At 37.6% G+C, this 23,652-nt stretch overlaps 1 protein-coding gene across 1 annotated transcript; it reads right to left on the bottom strand.

Moving 5' to 3' along the window:
- Positions 1-20,760: 20,760 nt before the first annotated feature.
- On the bottom strand, positions 20,761-23,206 carry LOC141698872 (uncharacterized). The gene is made up of 2 exons (XM_074503478.1): positions 22,889-23,206; positions 20,761-21,396 (listed from the first exon to the last, which is right to left on the bottom strand). Exons 1-2 carry the CDS (start codon positions 23,204-23,206, stop codon positions 20,761-20,763), a joined length of 954 nt encoding a protein of 317 aa, XP_074359579.1.
- Between the last annotated feature and the right edge of the window lie 446 nt (positions 23,207-23,652).

The following is a 23,652-nucleotide window of genomic DNA, read 5'->3' as shown; positions in this document are numbered from 1 at the left end:
ACATAAATCAGGGCACACCACGAGATTCGTCTGTTGGGGGGATGGTTTGAAGAGGAACAGTAGGATCAGCTTCAGGCACATCCTTAGAGGTTTCCTCTCTTGGCGCGCCCTCATCTTCTTCCTCTAATCCAAGCTCTACCCTCCTCGCCTTGATTTCAGCAGCATGCTCCTTCTTAAATTCTACCATCTCAGCAACTATTTCTTCCCCAAACTTCTTAAAAGTGTAATCAGGGTCATTGGCCACAAAACCAATCCTGTAGAAGTGGAAACCATTAGCAAATGCTTCATCAGTCATTTCCCTCTTCTCATCAGGCCAGCCCGTTCTCTGTTGCTCCTCAAGATACCCAATCCTCAAGTTGGCTCCACCAAGCTCAGTGTGGAGAGAGGTAGCCTTTTTATTGGCAATCTCCAGCTGAGAAGTAATATTAGCCACCTCATCCTTGAGAAAGGAGATTTCAGAGTCCTTGGCTTTGATGTCTTTGGCATGCAGAAAATCCTTATCTTTTAGGGTGTTTTTCAAGATGTTATGGTCGCCCTGCAGCCTCTCGAGGCGCGCCTTCTCTTCAAGAAGCTTGTCCAGCACCCAGGTGGAGTGGACAAATAATTGGCAGGATGCTTTGATGGAAGCACGGGTGGCCTCTTCCAGGTCCATAGCTTGCCACTGTTCCACTGCCTCATCTGAAACATGAAGGGAACCCATGGGGCCAAGAGAATTCAGAGCAGCAGATGAGCCTGAAGGCGCGCCCTCTGTTCTGGGCCTTTTAGGCGCGCCCTATTTCTCCGTTAGATCGATTATGAGCCTTTTTGAGACAGGAGCAGTTTGAAGGATATGAGTAGGAGTAGGGATGGATGCCTGTGCTGAGGGAGCGTCTCTCTTCGGTTTGGGTTTAGGTTTGTCACCGGGGCGCGCCACGAAGGATTTGGTGATTCTTGGAGGAGCCATTTCTGCATAAAACATAGAACATGTTAGTTGAACGTGACAATTAGGTGTGCTGAACAAAGCAGTAAATAAAGGCAATTGATAAAGATATCATTGATAAAATGTATAAAGTGTTACGTCTAGAGTGAAAGGGCGCGCCCTAAGGGACGGAAAGTTTAACAATATTAACGGGAATTTATATCTATTATGCTAATACAAAAGCTAACAGAAAGGAAGCTAGGACGCACCAAGTATGGAAAGGCGCGCCTTTAGACTCTGTAATGATTGAACCTGAAGGGTCTTGGCCTTGAAAAGAGCTATTTTCTACTTCTTCTTCTTCTTCTTCTTCTTCTTCAGCCTCTTCTTCACTATCTAGGTCAATGGCACGGGAAATAGGGGCACCTTTCCTAAATTTTACGTATTTACACTTCGTTCCTACTTGGTCAGAAAGGATTCTGACTCGTATCAAATTGGTCTGGGTGACTAAGGTCTTTAAGTTCCCCCTGTCAGCAGCCACTCTGAGAAGGGCTTCAGCTCCTTTTTTGGGCTCGCCCTTAAGTGGTTTGGCCGCTGGTCTGTCTGAAAAGAATAAGGATATAAAAAAGGAAAAAGGAACATAGAAATAATATAAGGAAAAGAGAATGAAAGGGTGCGCCCTTACTTGGTGACTTGTTGAATCTTATTCTTAATCTGGGAACATCATACATGTAAAAGAAGTTTTCCTTCCAACCTTTTTCATGGCTGAGCTTTCCAGAGGAGAAACCTTTCTTATTATGTTGCTTGTCTACAACCAAGTAGTAGTATCCGTGGTCAGACTTTCTCAGGTTAAAGAAATAAGTGACTTCAGCCATTGAAGGCTGAGGAAAACCCAGGTCCGTGTAGAGAATGTACAGAGACAAAATAAATTTGTAGCTGTTGGGAGAAAGTTGGAGTGGAGCCACGTCATAAAGTTCTATCACTTCCCTAAGATAGGGATGTAAGGGCGCGCCTAAACCTAAAGATACCAGCTTAGGACTGGTTACCATTCTAGGGATCTTGAAGTTCCTCCCATAGTTGAAAATATGGGGATGCATCATGCTTAAAGGGTGCGCCCATATAACTTCCATATCATAAAACTCCATGAGCCATTCTAGTTGCTCATCTGAACAGGCTAAGGATAGGCCCACGCAAAAAAGCTTCCCATGCTCCTTCCTAAAGCGTTTCTTCACAGCTTCACTGCATGGTTCAAATTCATTCCAGTCAAAGTCTAATTCACTGTCAGAAACTTTCCAGTGCTGAAAGGGGATTGGAGAAGGTTCAGGAGAGGTGGAAAACTGAAAAGAGTCCTCATCAAAGAAGTTTAACTCATCGCGAAGGGGCGATACATTTCCATCAGGCACGCCTTTAGAAATAGGAGAAGTAGGCGCATCATGTGGTTGTTGTGGAGATAGGCTTGGAGAAACAGCCCTGTAGGAAACTTTGGAAGACCCTGCATCTACATTGATGCCCCTTTCAACACCTCTATATTTGTCAGCATTCAAGCTCTCGAACCAGTCATTATCGTTGAATTCTGTGCTAGTAGGAGCTGGGGATCTTTTTTTTGAATTAGTTTTTGTTTCCCATGTTTTCGAGATAAAGGAATGTTGTTTGTGGAAGAACTGTTTGAAGACTCTGCCATTAGGGTACCTTTTTTGGAATCTTGAAGAAGGCACGCCACCCGACTAAGAAATTCAGAAGTATGGTGGGAGTTTGGAGGTTGAGGGTCGAAGTAGGTGCTTGGAGGTGAGTAGATTCCCAAATCGGTTGGGAAATCCTTGAATGGGTGAAAAGGAGAGGACGCACCCTCATTTTCTAGCTGTCAAGAAAATCAAGAAAGTTTGAAGGCGCGCCCAGTTCAGAAATTAAGAAGAAAGAAAACTGAAGAGCAATGAAAGGCGTGTATTGAAAAGATATCATGCCCTAATATAAGGGATAGGTTTAAAGTTGTCCTATCATAACAAAAAACATGCCTTCCTATGAGAAGGCGCGCCATAAAGATAATCCTAGTCTATTTAAGAGGATATGTCTTTAACTAAAATAAGGCGCGCCCTGTTAAAAAACAATGCGCATCAAAAGGAACATCTCTAACTAGAGCCTGACTCCATTTGTGAAAAGAAGTCTTTGAGGACGCGCCCTAAATTGTTGGCGGACTCTAAAAGAAGATATGATTATGTGCAGATTATAAGTGGTGATTTTTTAAGGTGTAAGGATACTAACGGTTGAAATTCTCAAAAACACAAGTTTGAAATTGATTATCCTATGATTTTGGATCTGGATGGATAAATACATATATATACACTTATATATACACAGATACACACAAGAACATGTATATTCAAGAAATGGAAGATGAATAATTTTGTGACATGCATAGGGGTTTAATAAATAAAACTCAGAAATATAAAGAGTCGGTTGTACCTTTTTGTTTGGAGAGAGAGATGAACTGAAGAAATTAAAGAAACGGTGGAGGATTGAAGCCGATTCCGAGCAAAAGTTCGCCGCTGGAGTTGAAGCTTTTAGTAAGGAAAGAGAAAGTAAAAAGAAAGGGGAGAGTAAAAGTGAAAATGAAAATTGTTAGATATATTTGATAATGTCATGTCTAATATGATTTGTGTTTAGTTTTCAGATCTTACTTAAACAGGACAAATCAGTACTTAACTGAAATCAGTACTTATACTGAAGTCAGAACTTAAGTTATCAGTATTTAAGGTTCAGGACATATTTATCAGGAGATAATATCAGGACTTAAAGGAAACTTTCAGATAAGGAAGGCTGCTGATTGAAAGGAAAGAAGATCAAGACAAATGTAAGAAGAGATATGCATGAAGAAGGAATTCTGTGAAGAATGGAATACTTGGAAGTAAAGATAACTGATTGATATATTTTAGGAAGCAGAATTATATTCCATATCAATTAGCGATTATCTTGTAACTGTGTGATATATAAACACAGACATAGGGTTTACACTATATGTGTAATCATTATCGAGAATATTATTCATTGTAACCCTAGCAGCTCTCGTGATATTTGTTCATCACTGAGAGAGGACAGTTCTACATTGTAACAGAGTTTAATAAAGTTTGTTTTCTGTTACTTGTTGTCTTTTAATTCGATTTGATTGTGCGATACACTGTATTCAACCCCCTTCTACAGTGTGTGTGACCTAACAAGTGATATCAGAGCCTATCTGTTAACACACAAACAATTTAAGATACAAAAATAATCATGTCTAAAGCAGAAACTCCAACCAAGCCCACCAAAACTGAAGAACTTCCAAAGACTCAAATCCATAGTCGATATGAGACTATTAGAGTTCCCATACTGAAACCATCTGAATATCCCATATGGAAGGTGAGGATGACTATGTTTCTGGAAGCTACAGATTCATAATATCTTGACAGAATCAATGAAGGACCTCACAAGCCAACAAAACTCGCTGTTGTAGTTGCAGGTGAAGCAGCAATGTCTGTACCAAAGGAGAAGAGTGATTACACTGCTAAAGATATTGCATCAATTGCTAAGATGCTATGGTACAACACTTGCTGCATAGTGCCATTGATAATGTAATGTCAAACAGGGTAATTAACTGCAAGACTGCAAAGAAGATATGGGATGCCTTGGGGACAAGGTGCCAGGGAACTGATTCGCTTAAGAAGAACATGAAGACAATACTCACTCAAGAGTATGCACACTTTAGCTCAAAGCCTAATGAGTCATTGACTGATTTATATGACAGATTTGTCAAACTCTTGAATGATTTGTCACTAGTTGATAAAGAGTATGATCTTGAAGATTCAAACCTTAAATTCCTATTAGCTCTTCCTGAAAGTTGGGATTTGAAGGCAACAATTATAAGAGACAACTATAATCTTGAAGAAACAACTCTTGATGAAATTTATGGGATGCTCAAGACTCATGAACTTGAGATGGAATAAAGAAGCAAGATGAATGGAGGAAAGTCAAGGACAGTTGCTCTTAAGGCTGAAGAAGAATACCCCAAGGCAGCTACCTCAAGGAAAGGCAAGGGAAAAGCGCTCATCACAAAGTCTGATACTGAGTCATCAAGTTCTGATAGTGATGATGACTCAGAAACTGAAAGCTTGCCTGCGATGGATGCTGATGAAGAGATGATGAAGCTGTGTGCTCTTATGGTGAAAGGAATCACAAGGATTGCATACAGGAAATTCAGAAAGGGAAAAGGGTTTTCCAGGAAAGGTGCAAGTTCTGATAAGAAGAGTTTCAGAAAATCTGAAGGCAAAGGAGGGAAGTCTGAAAGAGGAGATTACACAAATGTCAAATTCTACAACTGTGGTGAGAAAGGCCACATATCTCCTGCTTGCAAGAAAGTGAAGAGTGACAAAGGCAAGGCTCTTGTCACAAAGAAGAAAAGCTGGACAGACACTTCAGATTCTGAAAGTGAGGTGAACTATGCCTTGATGGCAAATGCTGATAGTAGTCCTGAAGCTGCTGAGTTAAAGGTACCTCAAACTACTTATGCCTTTCATAATGATGACATTAATGAGTTGAAAAGATATCTTAAAACCATGTTCATTAGTTATAGAGATCAAACTTTAACATGTGAAAGATTAACTTCTGAAAATCTTGCTTGTAAAAAGAGGAATGATTATTTTGAAAAAGAGTTAGTCATGTTCCATCAAACTTAGAAAGATAGAGATGATGCTTTCTATGTTAGGGATGAAGTACTTAAAATGAATGAATCTCTAAAGACCGAGTTAGAAAAGGAAAGATAGATTATCTGGACTTGGACTAACTCTGACAGAACAACTCAGAATTTGTTAAGTAGTGGAAACTGGAAAAAGGGCTTAGGTTATGAAGATGATAAGAATGATAAAGGAACTATAGAAATTAAGCCTACAGTTGTTAAACAAAAGCCAAAGTTAAAACCTGTTAAGTTTGTAGCTGTAAAGTCTGATACTGAGAAATCAGAAGTTAAAGAGAAATTAATTTCTGACAAACTAAAATAGGAAAAGACAACTGAAGTTAACGTAGGCTTAATGACAAAGAAGCAGCTTAAGCATAAGCTGAAAGATGTTAAGAATATAAACAAGGTAAAGTCACCTAGAAAAAATAGGAATGGAAAGGAAGGTGTGAATAAAAGTAATGATTATAAGCCTGTTCCTAATGCTCCTAGAAAAACATGTCATAATTATGGAAGTTCTAACCATCTGGCTTCTTTTTGCAGGAAAAATAAGAACATAGACTCCTTACCTTCAAAGTCAGGAGTTAAGAGTCAGTCTGTTAGATATAGGCCACAAAATCCTTGTTTACATTATGGTAGTTTATGACATTTCATTTATACTTGTAAGGAATATCATAGTTTGTACTATGATTATTATCAAATGAAACCTTCTTTAAAGAAAGTTAGCATTGTTCCTTCTAGTGTAAGTTCTGATACAAAGTCTGATAGTGTAAATATTGATAAGAAAAATGTTAACATAAACTCTGATGCTAAATCCGCTGCAAATGTTAACAAACTTAATAAGGCCAAAGGATCCAAGCAAGTCCGGGTCCTTAAAACTAATCATTAGTGGTCTTTGTGATTGCAGGGCAACATGAAAAACATCCTAGTTCTGGACAGTGGATGCTCAGGACATATGACTGGAAATAAAACCCTGCTATCAGACTTTGTGGAGAAAGCCGGCCCAAGTGTTTCTTATGGAGATGGGAACATTGGAAAAATACAGGGATATGGCAATATCAATCTTGGGAATGTCATCATTAAAGAAGTAGCTCTGGTCTCAGGACTTAAACACAATCTGCTGAGTGTTAGTCAAATCTGTGACAGAGGTTATCATGTGGATTTCTTTGAAGAACACTGTGAAGTTGTAAGCAAATCTACAGGCAAAGTTGTTCTGAAAGGATACAGGCATGGTAACATTTATGAAGCCAAGCTTTCAACAAGTACTGATGGTTCTGCAATATGTCTGTTGAGTAGAGCATCAATTGAAGAAAGCTGGAATTGGCACAAGAAACTCTCTCATTTAAATTTCAATAATATAAATGAACTAGTCAAGAAAGATCTTTTGAGAGGACTGCCAAAATCAATATTTGTTCCTGATGGCCTTTGTGATTCATGTCAGAAGACTAAACAAAGAAAATCTTCATTCAAGAGCAAGACTGAATCATCAATTCTTGAGCCTTATCATCTACTACATGTTGATCTATTTGGTCCAGTGAATGTCATGTCTATTGCAAAGAAGAAATATGCTATGGTCATAGTGGATGAGTTCACCAGATACACATGGGTGAATTTTTTGCACAGAAAAAGTGAATCCTCGTCTATCTTGATTGATCATGTCAAGCAACTGGATAAATTGGTCAAAGATTCTGTGAAGATCATAAAAAGTGATAATGGCACTGAGTTCAAGAATTTAATCATGGAAGAGTTCTGCAAAGACCATGGAATCAAGCAGGAATTTTCTGCTCCTGGAACTCCACAGCAAAATGGAGTTATTGAAAGAAAGAATAGAACTCTTATTGAAGCTGCACGAACTATGCTTGCTGAAGCAAAGCTACCAACCTATTTTTGGGCAGAAGCTGTGCAGACTGCTTGTTTTACTCAGAATGCAACACTCATTAACAAGCATGGAAAGACACCATATGAGATGGTGAAGAAAAAGAAGCCAAATTTGAAGTATTTTCATGTATTTGGATGCAAATATTTTGTTCTTAAGACTCTTCCTGAACAGCTATCCAAATTTGATTTAAAAGCTGATGAAGGAATTTTTGTTGGATATCCACTTTCCATAAAAGCCTTCAGAGTCAACAATTTAAGAACAAGGGTTGTCATGGAATCTATCAATGTCTCCTTTGATGATAAGAAGATTACTGGACTTGAAGCTTTCAATGATCATGATCAACTGAGATTTGAAAATGAAGACTTAAATTCTGATACTGAAAATCCTGACAGTCTAAATCCTGATACTGCAAACTTTGATGGATTAAACTCTGATGTTATTGAAACTGTGGTGACTAAGCCAAAGGAAGATGCACCTGTGCAGGGCGAGCATACTGAAGATATAACCACATCTCAAGAAGCATCAGAACATACAACTGCTTCTTCAAGTTCTGATTCATCAAGTTCTGATAAGCCAAGTTCTGATAGTTCTGAAAACTCAATTTCTGAAGGATCCAACTCAGAGAGCATAGTTTCAGGGGTAATATCAGAAAATGTTGATGAATATAGCATGGATCATGGGGGAGCATCCAGTTCTAGAGAAAACCTTCCATCTGCAAGGAAGTGGACTAAATCACATACACCTGACTTAATTATTGGAAATCCTGATGCATGTGTCAGAACTAGAACAACTACTTCAAGTGAATGTCTCTATAATTCTTTTCTTTCTCAGACTAAACCAAAGAAAGTGGAAGAAGCTCTTCAAGATGCTGATTGGGTGCAAGCAATGCAGGAAGAGTTAAATGAATTTGAAAGAAACAAAGTCTGAACCCTAGTGCCAAGATCAAAGAACAGATCTGTTGTTGGTACAAAGTGGGTGTTCAGAAATAAAACTGATAGTGATGGCATAATTACAAGGAATAAAGCAAGGATGGTTGCAAAAGGATACTCTCAACATGAGGGAATTGATTATGATGAAACATTTGCACCAGTTGCTAGATTGGAAGCCATACGGATATTTTTGGCTTATGCTGCTCACAAAAAGTTTACTGTCTTTCAAATGGATGTGAAAAGTGCTTTTCTCAATGGAGAATTGGAAGAAGAAGTATATGTTGAACAACCTCCAGGCTTTGTAGATTCCAATTTTCCAAATCATGTCTACAGGCTTGATAAAGCACTTTATGGCCTTAAGCAAGCTCCAAGAGCATGGTATGAGACTTTAGCTCAGTTTCTTCTGGAAAGTGGATTTAACAGAGGAACTATTGACAAAACTCTGTATTACCTCAACCATGGAAAGGACTTACTTTTGGTGCAGATATATGTTGATGATATCATTTTTGGTTCTACAAATGACAGACTTTGCAAGAAGTTTGCCAAACTGATGCAGTCAAGATATCAAATAAGTATGATGGGGGAACTTAGCTATTTTCTGGGCCTTCAAGTTAAGCAGAATGAAGAAGGCACTTTTATTTGTCAAACCAAGTACACCGGAAATTTGCTGAAGAAATTTGGAATGCAAGATTGTTCAAGTACATCCACTCTTATGGCCACTGCAACAAAATTGGATAAGGATACTGGTCAATCAGTAGATATTACTGATTACAGAGGCATGATTGGCTCTCTACTATATCTAACTGCTAGTAGACCTGATATCATGTATGCTACCTGTCTTTGTGCAAGATTTCAAGCAGATCCAAGAGAACCTCACTTAACAGCTGTGAAAAGAATTTTCAAGTATCTTAAGGGAATAGCTGATCTGGGATTGTGGTATTCTAGAGAATCAGACTTTAAACTAATAGGTTACTCAGATGCAGATTTTCCAGGTTGCAAAATTGACAGGAAAAGCACAAGTGGAAGCTGCCAATTTCTTGGAGGCAGATTGGTTTCTTGGTTTAGCAAGAAATAAAAGTCAATTTCCACATCAACGGCAGAAGTAGGGTACATTGCTGTAGGAAGCTGTTGTGCACAGATTCTTTGGATGAAGAATCAGTTACTGGATTATGGGTTAACATATTTTAAAATCCCTATTTACTCTGATAATCAAAGTGCTATTGGTATGACAGGTAATCCAGTTCAACACTCAATGACAAAGCACATCAGCATTAGGTACCACTTCATAAGGGAACATGTGGATGAAGGTACAGTGGAATTGCACTTTGTTCCCACAGGTCAACAACTAGCAGATATCTTCACAAAACCACTGTGTGAGGCTACTTTTATAAGATTGGTAAATGAACTTGGAATGGTTTCTGGTTCTTTCTCTAAATCTGTTTAGTTTTTGTTCTGATGCATCAGACTTTATGATCAGTATTTACAGATATTATCATCTTTGTGTATTATATGCTTAATTGAAAATTGCTTAAGTACTGATTGTTGTCTGATGTGAATTTCTAAACTCTGATAGTGATATAAATGTTTCTGTGATTATTCAATCCAATGAGGATAAATATTTTAACACAAGAAAATTCTGATATTGAGCTTGGTTAGGTTTACTTTGTGTATCTTATTACTAAGTCGAAAAACTAGAATAGTGCTTCTTATCTGTTAAGTTCTGATGTTGGTAAATCTTATGGATGTACTAAGTGCTGATAAGCCTCACTTATCAAAAGAAAAAGAAAAGAAAAGAAATAAATATCAGGTACTCCTTTGAGATCTAAAGAAAAATGTATGTGGAAGGGAAGACCCAAGTGCATTGCTGGTATTAAGTAATATGCATTAGAAAAGCAAAATAAAATTTTCTTGGTGACTTTTCACATTCTCTGATTACTGGAGAAATACTCTGATAATAGCATAAATTCTGATAAGCAGTCGTGACTCACTTACACTGAGAAGCCACTGTAAAATGGAATTTTAAAAGATGCATAAAATGAGCACAAAAATTGTTGAGGTGGACTCATGCATGAACTCATTCTAAAGTAGACTTCAGAATCATGACAGATTTTGAGCAAAGTTCTTAGTTATGCCTTATTTCTAAGATGTACTGAAGTGAATCAGACTTTAATCTTTATTTGATATTTAGCTTACTGCACACACATACACTCCATACGAATGATGAAAATTATTTTGGTGATAAATGTTATTTTAGATGAACGTTTAAGTGTTAGTTACATAAATTCTGAGGACAAGTTCTGATGGAAGTTCTGATGATTAAGTTCTGAAGAAACGAAATCAGAATTAGTGTGAAGAATTACAGCAATAGGCATTCACTTTTCGAGTTAAGGAATCATGTTCTGATGACTGTTAAGTTCTGATATAAGTCTAAGTTCTAATATTAAACTCTGATCGTTTACTTGACTTATTTGTGGTTAAAATCTGAAACAGTCTTATTTAAAATCAGAATATGTTTGGGTGAGATATTAACAGTCAACATAATTTGGGTTAGTGGTACACGTCTGTGCACAATAATTTTTACTTGTTTCGTGTGCGCATTAAATCCTGTTTTAAACTTCCAATGGCTGTTTTTATTCTCATAAGTCTAGGGAGACAAGGTAGAATTATTTCTACCTATCACCATTCAATTTTTCTTGCATCTCTTGGCATTCTATTGGCTATATAAACCAACACCTCATTCCAGCCAACACATCTCTTATTTTCTCTCAAACTCTCAAACTCATTTCTTTTTCTCTCATCACAACCATGGTTCATTACAACTTAGTTCTGAACTATGACACTTTAAATATCAACATGAGGTGTACTGAATGGCAACAGGAATGGCATGTCACTGCCATTCCTGATGAAATTTGGGACTCAGTTCCCCAAGAGGTCCTCACAGACCTCTTGTTCTTCTACGTGGACTACCATCGCCATCTTGAGCGACTGGAAGAGGAACAGCTGGAAGCTCTCCGACAGCAGGAGCGTATTATTCGTCTTGCTGTTCTTTTTATTGAGAGTAGGAAGAAGAAATAATTTCTGCTCCCTGTTTCTCTTCACCGTCAGCTTTGTCTGGCTTCTTAACTTAGGACTAAAGCTGTTGATGTTAGGATTTGTAGATTAGGACAATCTTGTACTTTTAAGCATGTACTTTAAATTTCATGAAATGTATTTGCTCAATATATTAATGAAATTTTATATTTTTGCAAGATTTTATCTCTGAGTCGTTTGATATTCTGATAACATTTTAAATCCTGATATTAACCATATTCTGATGACCTTTTTAGCTCTGATACAAATCAAGTTCTGATTCTGACGTGGAAGTTTTTGTTTACTTGGTTTATTAATGGTCATTCTCTCATTGGTCATTTTTTTAGAATATTGGTCACGCAGTGATAAAAATTTATTAAGTGGGAATAGTTTTAAATTTTAAAATAAAACTGAACTACCTTGATTAATGGGATTACTTGGTAAGTGGAATGTTTTTTTCCTAGAAAAACTGCATGTGATAAGTAATGATTACTGAATACCCGTGCCCATTAAATATCTTTTACTGCTGCATGTCTGACAGATATCTCAACGGTTACTTTTTCTACCGTGTATAAGTAAAAGAGAGAAAAGATTGTAAAATATTTTATTTACTTTCGTATTTTATCTCTCTCTCTCTTTACTTCTATACTCTCTCATCTACTGACGATTTTTCATACATACACTTTCTCAAACACCTTACAGGCAATTTTCTTTCTCACGAATTCTCATGGCACCCAAGGACATAATCTTCGATGGAGCAACGTTTGTTCCTAATAACTTTTCTGCTATTCTTAGCAAGTCAGAAGCACCCTCTGAACTTCACTTCATTCAGGACTTTCTTGCTAGTTCTGATATTGGGTATGCTCTGACTGAACCCGAAGCAGTTTCTGGTACTCAAGTACTGGAGTTCTGGAGAAGCGGTGTGTATGATGATGGTGGTGCTCAAGGGTCACCAAGTATTATTTTTTCATCTGGGGAGGATGAGTATGTTGTGACATTGTCTACGGTTCGACAAGCACTGCAGCTACCTGAGAACTGTGTCTATTCTACTGTTGACGAGCCAGTTCTTCAAAACATGATGGCCAATCTGGGATATGAAATAATATTGGCAAAGATGGGCCAGTTGAAGAGATCTTTCATAGGGAGGGAATGGAGTTTCTTCTTTGATTGCATAACTAAAGCTTTTACAAACAAATGTTCCAATTTTGATGCAATTCCCATATTCAGCCAACAAATCGGGTATGCTCTTATAAATCGAACTGATTTTGATTATGCACGTGTTGTTTTAGGTTTTATTGGGGACAAAATGAATGAAGATAGATCTATTGTTTATTTTGCTAGATTCTGTCAGCTTATTTATAGTTTCTGTTGTGATAATAAGCCCTAAGGTTATGGTGAATTAATTTCATCATTCAGAATAGCTAAAAGAGCTTTTACTGATTTATTATCTACTGATAATAAGAAGGCTGTGTTAAGACCCCTCTTAATTCCTTTATCTGTCAAACAAGCCTTAATAACCTATGATCCTGTTAAGTACACTGCATTATATCCTGATGTTCAACCATCTGAACCTCATCCATCAGCACCTACCACCTCTACTCAAACACCACAAACTTCTCAACCTCAACCATCAGAACCTACAGTGCAACCTTCATCTTCCAAACCTAAGAGGACTAAGAAAGTACCTCACACACAACAGAAGAGAAGGAGATTCATTCTACGAGATGAATCAGATGCTGAGGAACAGGTTCCTGTATCAGAACCTGTTGTTAAAGAAGCTGAGAAGGTCTCTTCTCAGAAGGATGATGATATTGGGAGTTCTAGGCCTCTAAAAAGGCTTAGATAGCATAATACTAATGATACAGCTCCTAAAGTCACCTTAAAAGCTAAAAGATTCAAAATATTGGCAAAAAGGCCTGAAGATTCTAGTAAAGGAATGGAAGCAGCAGCTAAGGAAGGAGATCATGAATCTCTGATCTCACAAGACCCTGTTGAAGCTCACAATTCTCCTAGTGCTGATTCAGACCCTCATGCCACTCATCACTCACCACTACATGAGCCAGAATCTACTCACATACCTACACCTCCAGTATCTCCAGTAAATGCTAATACCCAGGGGCCAAGTGATGAAATTGACATTCATAACTTGGAAGTGCCTCAAGTTTTGCATCTAGAAGCTCCAACAACTCAAGTCACTCCACCAACAACACCAATTCCTGATGTTGATTTTAATCCAGAATTGCCTACAACACCTTCTCCGCATCTAGATACTGAAGATCAGATTTTAGGTGAGCATCAGAATATGGATGTTGATTAGAACTTAGTTGGAGATCAGTCCTTAGAGGATGATGTTGAAGCCTCCATAGCTTCTCATACTGTTCTTTTATCAGAAGATGCTGAAGCTGTTGACTCTGTAAGTTCTGATGCTGCAAATATTGATGCTACTGGTAATGCTGCTACAAATTTAGATGTTGATGTAGCTGGTCCTTCTGGACATGCCCTCTACAAGCTCCTTTAAAGGCTGAGATAGTTAAAAAGTTTATTACAGGGGAAACACCAGTACCTTGGAGTGAAACTCCTAGAGGACAGGAGTGGACTAAGGAGTGGAACTCAGTTACCTTTGTTCCTACTGAAAAGATTCTTGCTGATCACTTGGCAAAAGCTGATGAGTTGTTAGTCAATGAAGATTTCAAGACACAGCTAAGAGTTACTGCACTTACTACAAGGCACCTTCAAGGTCAACAGTCTGTAACTCAGGCCAAGGTGGACAAGATTCAAGAAACCTTAATGCAGCAAGATACAGTTGTCAAGCTGGACAAGAAAAGGTTTTTCAAACCTTCCTTTGACCAAATTACCAACATTGAGAAAACCCAAGAGAAGCAACAGTCTCAGATTGATGAAATTTTAAAAAATCAAGCTTCTCAGCAATCTCAACTCAATGAGATCCAATCCTCAGTGGAATTGCTTCTCTCTCTTCTTTTACCTTCTGATGCCAAAAAAGGGGAGAAAGTAATTAAGTCCAAATGCAAACCTGGTAAGACACTGAAGAAAAAGGATGATGGTAATGACTCGGGAAACTCTAGAATGGGTGGAGGTCGTGGTCAAGGTGGAGGTCTCTCATCAAGTAGAGCTGGAACTACAATTCATAGAACAAATTCTGATACTGGGAGAAGAATAACTTCTGATACTGGTAAAAGGATAAGTTCTGATGAATTTTTGGAACTTGATGAAGAAATTTGAAGACAGTTATTTCTAAAAGAAAATCCAGGAATGGACTTTGAGAGTCTAATGGAAGAAGAAGCTAGACTTAAGTTAGAAAAGGTAAACTCCAAATCAGAAGCTTCTATTGTTAAAAAGAAACTTCCTACGGCTAAAGGCATTGTGATAAAAAAAAGGACAAATCCTATAGCAACCAAGGCCAAATCACAATTGTAGATAGATCCAAGGTCCAAGGGCAAAGAAAAAGTTGGTGAACCTGTAAAGGTTTATGTGCCTCCTATGGATGAAAAAAATTCTGTTGAAGATGCTGATATTACTCTGACTTCAAGAAAGATTTCTAAAACAACCTCTGACATGGCTCAAATTGTTCAGAGTCAAGATATAGTTAGTTCTGATATAACAATGAAGCAAGCAACCTCTGACATAACTCAAGTTGGCTTGATATCAGAAGATAAGTCAAAGGAAACCTCTGACATTGCTCATGTTAAATCCTCAAAGTTACTCCTACCAGGATTCACTAAAGCCAAATAGACTCAACCTTTGAAGACTGCAGCAAGTGGTTTTGAAGCAAGAGTGGTTACTGGAAAGGAAGCAAGAGATAAATCTGGATTGGGTAGTGCTGATGAAAGAAGAGTGCAAAACACAACCAATGATCCAACTTCCTTAAGTGAACCAGGTATTGGAGTAACTCTTGAAAGATTGAATCAACTAGAATCTGTACAGACGGTCTACCATACCTTCTTGAAAGAACACATCTTGTTATATTTCATGACAGATGGAAGGGTTTACCATATAAGGGAAAATGCTATACCACTGAAGTATTTTGAGGAACTAGAACATGTTTTATTCTTACTTCAAGTGAATGACAGAATAACAGAAAGTGCTGCAAATTATTTGAAGACTCAAATTCAGAGACAGAAAAGGCTTTATTCTGTAAAGTCTGACATCACATACTGTCCTAAGTACAGAGATCACAAGGGTGATATTGTTGATATGAAGCCTAATACTGTAAAGATCAGAACATATCTTGGTATTAAGGGACTTGAATTCAATCTAGAGTGACAAAGCCTATGTCATAAGACTAGATCAGGAGTTGAGAAAAACAAAAATTAATGATCTCAGATATGCTATCTTCCAAACTGGTGAAGATACTGCAGAACTCAAAGATGCTAAAAGGAGGATGATTGATGAACTCAGATATGTTGAGAGATGTTTGTTAAATAACTATCTCAGAACAACTCCTGACATCGAAGAGATCAGATAGTGAAGCCAAGTCAAGATCTACAACTGCTCAAATTCTGATGTGTATACAGACTAAAGTTGTTATCAGAAGTTAAAGTTGGTAAAGCTTTAAGGACTGTAAGTTGTAGTTATCTAGTCAAATTCTCATGCATTTGTACTTAATGTTTTTGACATCATCAAATATCTGTTAAACTTGTATATTATGCTAATTTACAAGTTAGGGGAGATTGTTATATATATTTGATAATGTCATGTCTAATATGATTTGTGTTTAGTTTTCAGATCTTACTTAAATAGGACAAATCAGTACTTAACTGAAATCAGCACTTATACTGAAGTCAGAACTTAAGTTATCAGAAGAACTTAAGTTATCAGTACTTAAGGTTCAGGAGATATTTATCAGGAGATAATATCAGGACTTAAAGGAAACTTTCAGATAAGGAAGGAGGCTGATTGAAAGGAAAGAAGATCAAGACAAACGTAAGAAGAGATATGCATGAAGAAGAAATTCTGTGAGGAATGGAATACTTGGAAGAAAAGATAACTGATTGATATATTTTAGGAAGCAGAATTATATTCCATATCAATTAGCGTTTATCTTGTAACTGTGTGATATATAAACACAGACATAGGGTTTACACTATATGTGTTATCATTATCGAGAATATTATTCATTGTAACCCTAGCAGCTCTCGTGATATTTGTTCATCACTGAGAGAGGACAGTTCTACATTGTAATAGAGTTTAATAAAGTTTGTTTTCTGTTACTTGTGTTCTTTGAATTCGATTTGATTGTGCGACACACTATATCCAACCTACTTCTACAGTGTGTGTGACCTAACAAAAATGACTGATGGTGACTTGTATTTATAGGTAAAAAAGGACAACTGTCAAATCAGTCACGTCAATCACGATTCCCGAGGGATACGAGAAACTGTTTCAAGTTATTTCAAATTTTAGGATGCGCCCTCTTGAAGGCGCGCCTCATGAGATTGACACGATAACTTAAAATTCATAATACACGAAAATAGGAACTTTAAACAGTTCAAGCCCTGTTTAGAGGGCACGCCCAGTAGATAGTATCGGGGAGTTTGTTTACACAGATTTTATTAAAGATGAAGAGAAATTCCAATCCCATTTTTAATGGCATATAGAATTTGGGGGGTAGTTGTTATGCCCAAAAATTGGTATAAACAATATTCAGGTTTTAGATTGATAAGATAGGCAAAATTGAAGAAGGGATGCCTAAAATTGAGGAGCATATAAGATTGTCTTTCCATAGAAGGAAAGAAGGCACGCCCTTTGCGTAATCAGGACGCATCCCATGGGCTAAATGGTTAATCGACAGTTGTGGTTAACCATGCATTAGAGGCGCTCCCTCAAGCATGGTAAGGAGGCGCGCCCAATTGTAGAAGAAAGGGTGAGGAATTCCTTCCTATGGTGAGCCTTAGGGCGCACCCTAAGTGAGAGAAATGGCTTGGATGAGACTTCAACAGGATTACTTGGATGAGTTTTATGGAAGATTCAAGGAAGATGGAGATTATTATTACTAACTTATTTGATGCAGGTACTCTATTGAAGAACTCCTTCCTGTAGCATATCTACAGGAAAGGCGGTGTCCGTGGTCAGAGACCTACAGGGGTATGCCTGGACTGAAGGCCTCCACCTGTAGTCAATGGGTGTCCTCATTGGGGATGTGGGGTGAAATCTGGTGTGTGCTTTGGGAGCTCTGTCTCTATAGTCAACGGGTGTCCTCGTTGGGAGACTTTGGAGTATCCTGCACTTTACACCCAAAAGTTTGGGATCACTTGTTCTGCAATCTGGTAGGGGCTCTTTATCGGGGGACAATGATGCGTCCAACATTTGAGGTGAATCACGGCTATACCTGCGTCCATGGTCTAGAGAAATAGCTGGTAGCGGAGGGTTATCCTTGGCCACGGAGATGCCTAATCCGTGAAGTCTCGAAGTCGCGGACGAGCCTTGGGCCTTTGTGGTTGGGCCTCATCGGCGGACATTCCTAAAGCTAGTAGAAGACGGTTTTCAGTGGGTTTCCTACTGGGCCTCGGGATAAGAAATCTAAGCCCATTAGGTTTCTTGTTCCCCAAGAACTACGTGGGCTTGATTCCCTATAAATAGGGATACGTAGGCAAATTATGAGGGGTCAGAAGCGAGAGCACAAAGGAGCCACCACTAACCCTAAGCAATCTCAGGCCCCAATAATCACCACCACCAAACACTGTTCATCTTTTCCGATGAATAATGTTCATCAGATCTACCTATTATTGTTCACGTTTCCGACGAAGAACTGCCATCACAGATCTTGTTTCCGGCTACGAACCTTAGACTTTGTTGCTTCCAAATTCCTCCGTAAACATATTACATAATGTCTAGGCATCGTGTAGAAAGACGATTTTTCTTATATATTTTTTAATATTAAAATGTCTTACTGATGAAGTTGATAGAAAATAGACAAGTAACAAAAAATAATACTCCATATTGCATTATCCTGGAAATTGAATTCATTTAGAAATATATGTAATTCAATGGAGTGGATCATGTTTTCATTGAAGTTGTGACAATATACAGTTATAAAAATTTACAAGACATGACCAGAACATTAATAAAGAAATTTAGTTTTACTTTATTGTGCAGACTAGCCATACACTGCCAACATTTAGGAAACACACCACAATTCCTCCAGGAGAGGTTTCAAACTCTTAGAACATCATAATCAAAGATTAGGCATCACAAATAACTTAAAATTATGATAAAACTTCTTCACATTCATTGTCAGAAATACTTAAACTAAAAATCGGCACAAATCCACAGCTTATGTTATATATACATATATTTGTTAATTCTATATATATATATATATATATTTATTTAAATAATCAGTTCAGTTCCATTTTTCTTGGATCAGTTTAGACCTATAACCGGAACCGGAAAATTATCATCGTATCGGTTTTTGAACTTTTCAGTTTCGGATCGGTTCAGATTTGTGCGAATTGATTGTTTACGGATTTTACCGGTTTCGAATCGGTTTCGGTTTTTTACTCAACCCTAATTTGAAATATAGTTGGACTAAAATAATTCAAAATATGAATAATTCATAGTATCATTTTTTAAATTCTCCTGGGCGGAAGACCCTCTGTAGGTCCGTCTCTGACCATGTATGCATGCCCTTGGAAGAATGCTGAAAACAAAGGGTGTTCAAGTTTGCAAAATAGAAAATACTTTTTATGAATTACATGAACTAGATCTAGAGGGCGCTCCTCAAGAATGAATGAAGTTTAATGAGTCAAAGTGGGATCCATCATGAATTAGTGAGTGGAAACTAAAAATGATGCAGCTTGGAGTCATGCAAGGTGAATCTATTATGTACACGAATATTGGCAAGAGTGAATAAAAGCAAGAAGAAATATAGTGATGCACCCATCCTAACACACGGGTGAAGAGAGAATAGGTTGGTACATTGATTATTACTATTAGTATCCAATGGGTGGTATAATTGTCCGTGAAAATGAAGTATGTTGACTATGAGACCAAGAGAGATAATTGCAGCCCCGGGAACGATATCAAAACTTTAGTTGTCCTTCTTCCATAACCTGAGCTCGGAGAGCATGAGACATATATATGCTGGAGCCCGCACGACATTACAGTTACACTAGCATGATGACTTACATGTAGTAAAGAGTTCTATGGTCAACATATGTGTCAAAAATGTATACAAAAAGCGTGTCCACGTCGAAACAAAAAAAATATATAAAGATTTTCCTTTAATAGAAGGAACTAGGAAGGTGACAAAGTTGTGGGTCCTGAAAATAAAAAACAAATTTGTTGTACATGTTACACAACAATATATACGTTGAGCAGTAGAACGAGGGCTCCGTCACTTTTATGGAATAGTTGAATGAAAGATTCTATTATTTCGTATACCTGTTGAGAATTTTCCATTTATGGTATAGAACGCTTGTTCTTTTGGGAAAAACCAACTAACCCCCAGAACAAGTGGCGTTCTGGGGTCATTTTAATTTTTTTTTATTTTTTTTTCTTTTTTTCCCGTGATGAAGTTGTGTTAGTGTGTTTTTGAACGAAATAAAACAAGGTGAAGGACTGTTTTTGGACTCCGATATTAAATAAATGGTAAATGTTTTCATTAAATTTTTTTTTGTTGGCTTGTAATGTAAACCTAATTTATGTGTGTATTTTTTAATTTAAATAAAAAACCGTCTAAATATGAAATTTGTAGCTCCAAAAAGGGTGCCGAGAAATGTGAGTGTATATTTTTAGGTGAGTGCATATTTTGGCACGTGCGTATGTAAATAACCGTAGTTTTTCTGGGTTCCAAATTTTTTTGTTATGTTGTAATGTAAACCTATATTTTGGGAAAATTTTAATTTTGAATTAAAAAATTATATGACCAACACTTCTGTAGCTTCGAAAATGGTGTCTTGAGCGGCGAGTGCGTAATTGTCACGGGAGGGCAAATTTGTGCATGACATATTTAAATAACCGGAAATTTGTTTAGGGCCATTTTTCTATTGTTTTGTAGGTAGACATAAAATGAATGTGCATTGAGTATTGGAAACCAAAATATTATGACAGAACAAGTAAATAATGAAATGAAAAACAAGGAAACGGAACCATATTACAAGTAGACTGCTTGTAATAGCAGTAGTACATATGTTTGACAAGAAGATCATGTGTTTTAGTGGGGGCGCCCTGGGCATTTCTTACTACGCTTGGTGTGACCTTCTTGGTTACATAAACTACATTTCTTTCCAGACCGCGGACCATCAATCTCCGTTCGGATCCGCACCAATTATCCCTTATCCCCGCGTTTTTTCTTTAATTTTTTCAAGGACTCTTCCGGCACTAACTTTCCATACCCCTGCCAAGGTACGGGTAAGTCGTAGTTCCAGTATTCAGTTGGTTCCAACGGATAAATTATTGGCCTGTACAAGTCCTGCATTGCCTGGTTCTTATGGAAATGATCGATGAAATGCTCCAAACTCAATCCATGTGTTATACAACCTGCCATTGCATGGGAGCACAACATGTGATGGGTCGCCCATTTTCCACAGATGCACATACGGTCATTGAGGTTGACAACCTGTGTTTTACCTCCCTTTACCGTCCCCTTTGCAGTTGTGTACTGATGTGTTAGTATTTTCATAATCCCTCTGAGACGATGGAAAGTAATAACTGTATGTCCTGTTGTCTTTCTCCGAATTTTAGCTAACATAGCGGCGGAACGTGCACATAAATGTTGCCCCTCTTGTAGACCGTCATCCACTATGTTTCGATATTTATCTACAATTGTGACCACCTTGTAGAAGAGGTACTCCATCATTGATATTACTGGAAAAAAATGAGCCCTCCTTATGTTGCCGTTGAAGCCCTCAAGCATGTTTGTGGTTGTTTGACCGTAGCGAACATGTAAGGCATATGTCACAGCCTATTTGTATATTCGAGGATTTAACTCAACTCAAATAAGAATGTAATAAGTAAATAGTGGATCTACCGTCAAAGAGATCTCGCAAAGTAACATCTGTCCAAGGATTCAGAAACAAGGTTCATCTACAGACTTGAGGAATTAATTCACTGGAAGAAGTTCAAGAAATTGATCAAGCCTTAGTGATACAAATCAAGATTGTGGATTTAATCAAGTGACAGAGATCTCGTCAGGGTATCAGATAATTACAAGGATTTAATCTGAAGAAAATCAATTTGTCAAAGTCAAGACATGAAGAAACATCACGGAAGTTAGTCACTCATGAACCAAACAGTACATCGAGTGTCAACATTGAAGTGGTGGAATTGATTCATAATTCTCAGTGATTTTCAGAAGATTTTCAGAAGAATGGTTGCTGCTCAAGATTAGTATTACTCTATTAATTAATTAAGTCATATAATTTAATTAAGAAAATAAATTATATCTGCAAAGATTAATTTATTGATTAATTGAATTAATTGATTAATTAATTCTGAATTAATATTAAGGATTTTCAGAATTTTAAATGGATTAAAATCTGTTTTAAATCAGCAAGACAATTGAAAATGAACTAGCATGACAATCTGGATTGTAATACCGATTGTCATGCCAGGCCATTTTCAATAGTCTCACCAAAAGTTACACTGGGAGGAGGATTGTCTTGCCAGTTCATTCTGATAGTCTTGCTAGTTCATTCAATTGTCTCACCGAAAGTCTTGCTAGCTCAATGGATTGTCTTGCTAGCTCAATGGATTGTCTTGCTAGCTCAATGGATTGTCTTGCCAGTTCAAGTAGGTCTGTTAATTGAATTATAAAGAAAGGAGCAGCAGAAGTCATTCTTTATCATCCAACTCAAGAACAAAACACAGCAGCCGCAGCAAAATATTCCATTTTCATCTGCTGAATTCAAGATCACAATTTCTAGTTTTTTAAGTTAAATCCAAACCACTAGAAATCTTTATCTTATTCTTGTATAACTATCTCGCGGATCAAAATCCCTAGAACTTAATCTCAAATTACGTTTAGCATTTGAATCTTTTTATTGCAAAAATAGAAGAAGTTCATGTCGAATTTATTCTAGATTTGTGATAATTAATTTGAGATTAAACCCTTGTAATCGATACCATTGTTGTAACACCTTTCAAGTTTAATAATATTTTTATTTAACTTGAATTTTGTTTCAATTTTTTATTCCGCACTAAATTCAATTATTCGGTATTATTTGTATTCAACCCCCCTTCTACAAACACATTGAGACCTAACAGAACACCACTATCGTGGGAAAGTGTCCACCTCTCCACGGGTATTGTAGCAAGATATTGTAGGGCGGTGGGGGAAATTTCACCAATCCTTGACATATATGCGTCGTGCTTTGAGACTTGTGTGGTTCTTCCAGCTTTCCATATTAATTTTTTTAGTTCACACCTGGGTGATGACTACAAAAATTACTTCTTACATGGAGGAGACAGAATCTATGGATGCCGAGTGGCTCAACAAAACCATTTTGAGGGTCTCGTAGGGCGGAGATAATGCTGGCAGCACGGTCAGAAATGATGCAGACGCTGGTCCGTTGCCGACAGACATGTCTTCGAAGTCGTTGCAAAAACCAAGACCAGTTTTCGTACGTCTCCTCATCAACCAAGCCATAACAGAGAGGGAACGGGAGGTTGTTCGAATCAACAGCCATAACAATAAGCAGCTTGCCCCTATATCTTCCTTTCAAGAATGTCCCATCTATTGAAATCACAGGACGTGCATGTTGCCAGCCGTCCATCATTGCCTTTAAAGATCAAAAAATCCGCTTGCAGACGTAGGTGCCCCGCTCCTTGGCATGAGGGACAACATCGATCTCAACAATGGTTCCAGGATTTGTCTTCATAATGGCTGTGAGGAACATGGGTAGAGCTTGGTATGTTGTAGCCCAACTGCCATACACTTCCTCAATTGATATTTGCTTCCCTCTCCACGCTCTTTTGTACCCCACTATGTGGTTGTGCTCGTTGTTGATCAGCGGGATAATGGTTTTAATGGGAATTTCTGGTGTATCTATTACCTGTTTCACATTAAACAGTAAATGTCAAACAAAATTCGGCTTTAATAAGTGGCGTTTGTTAAATATTTACTTACAAGTGGTTTTACAAGCTGCGCAATCATCCTTGCAGATAACTTCTTGTGATCTTGTAACGGCTGATCGACCATGTATTTGTGTTCCTCTCTATT

This window comes from Apium graveolens, chromosome 2 (genome assembly GCF_009905375.1).
Source record: "Apium graveolens cultivar Ventura chromosome 2, ASM990537v1, whole genome shotgun sequence".
NCBI classification, from domain to species: Eukaryota; Viridiplantae; Streptophyta; class Magnoliopsida; order Apiales; family Apiaceae; genus Apium; species Apium graveolens.
This window is presented reverse-complemented; position numbering and strand designations above follow the sequence as displayed.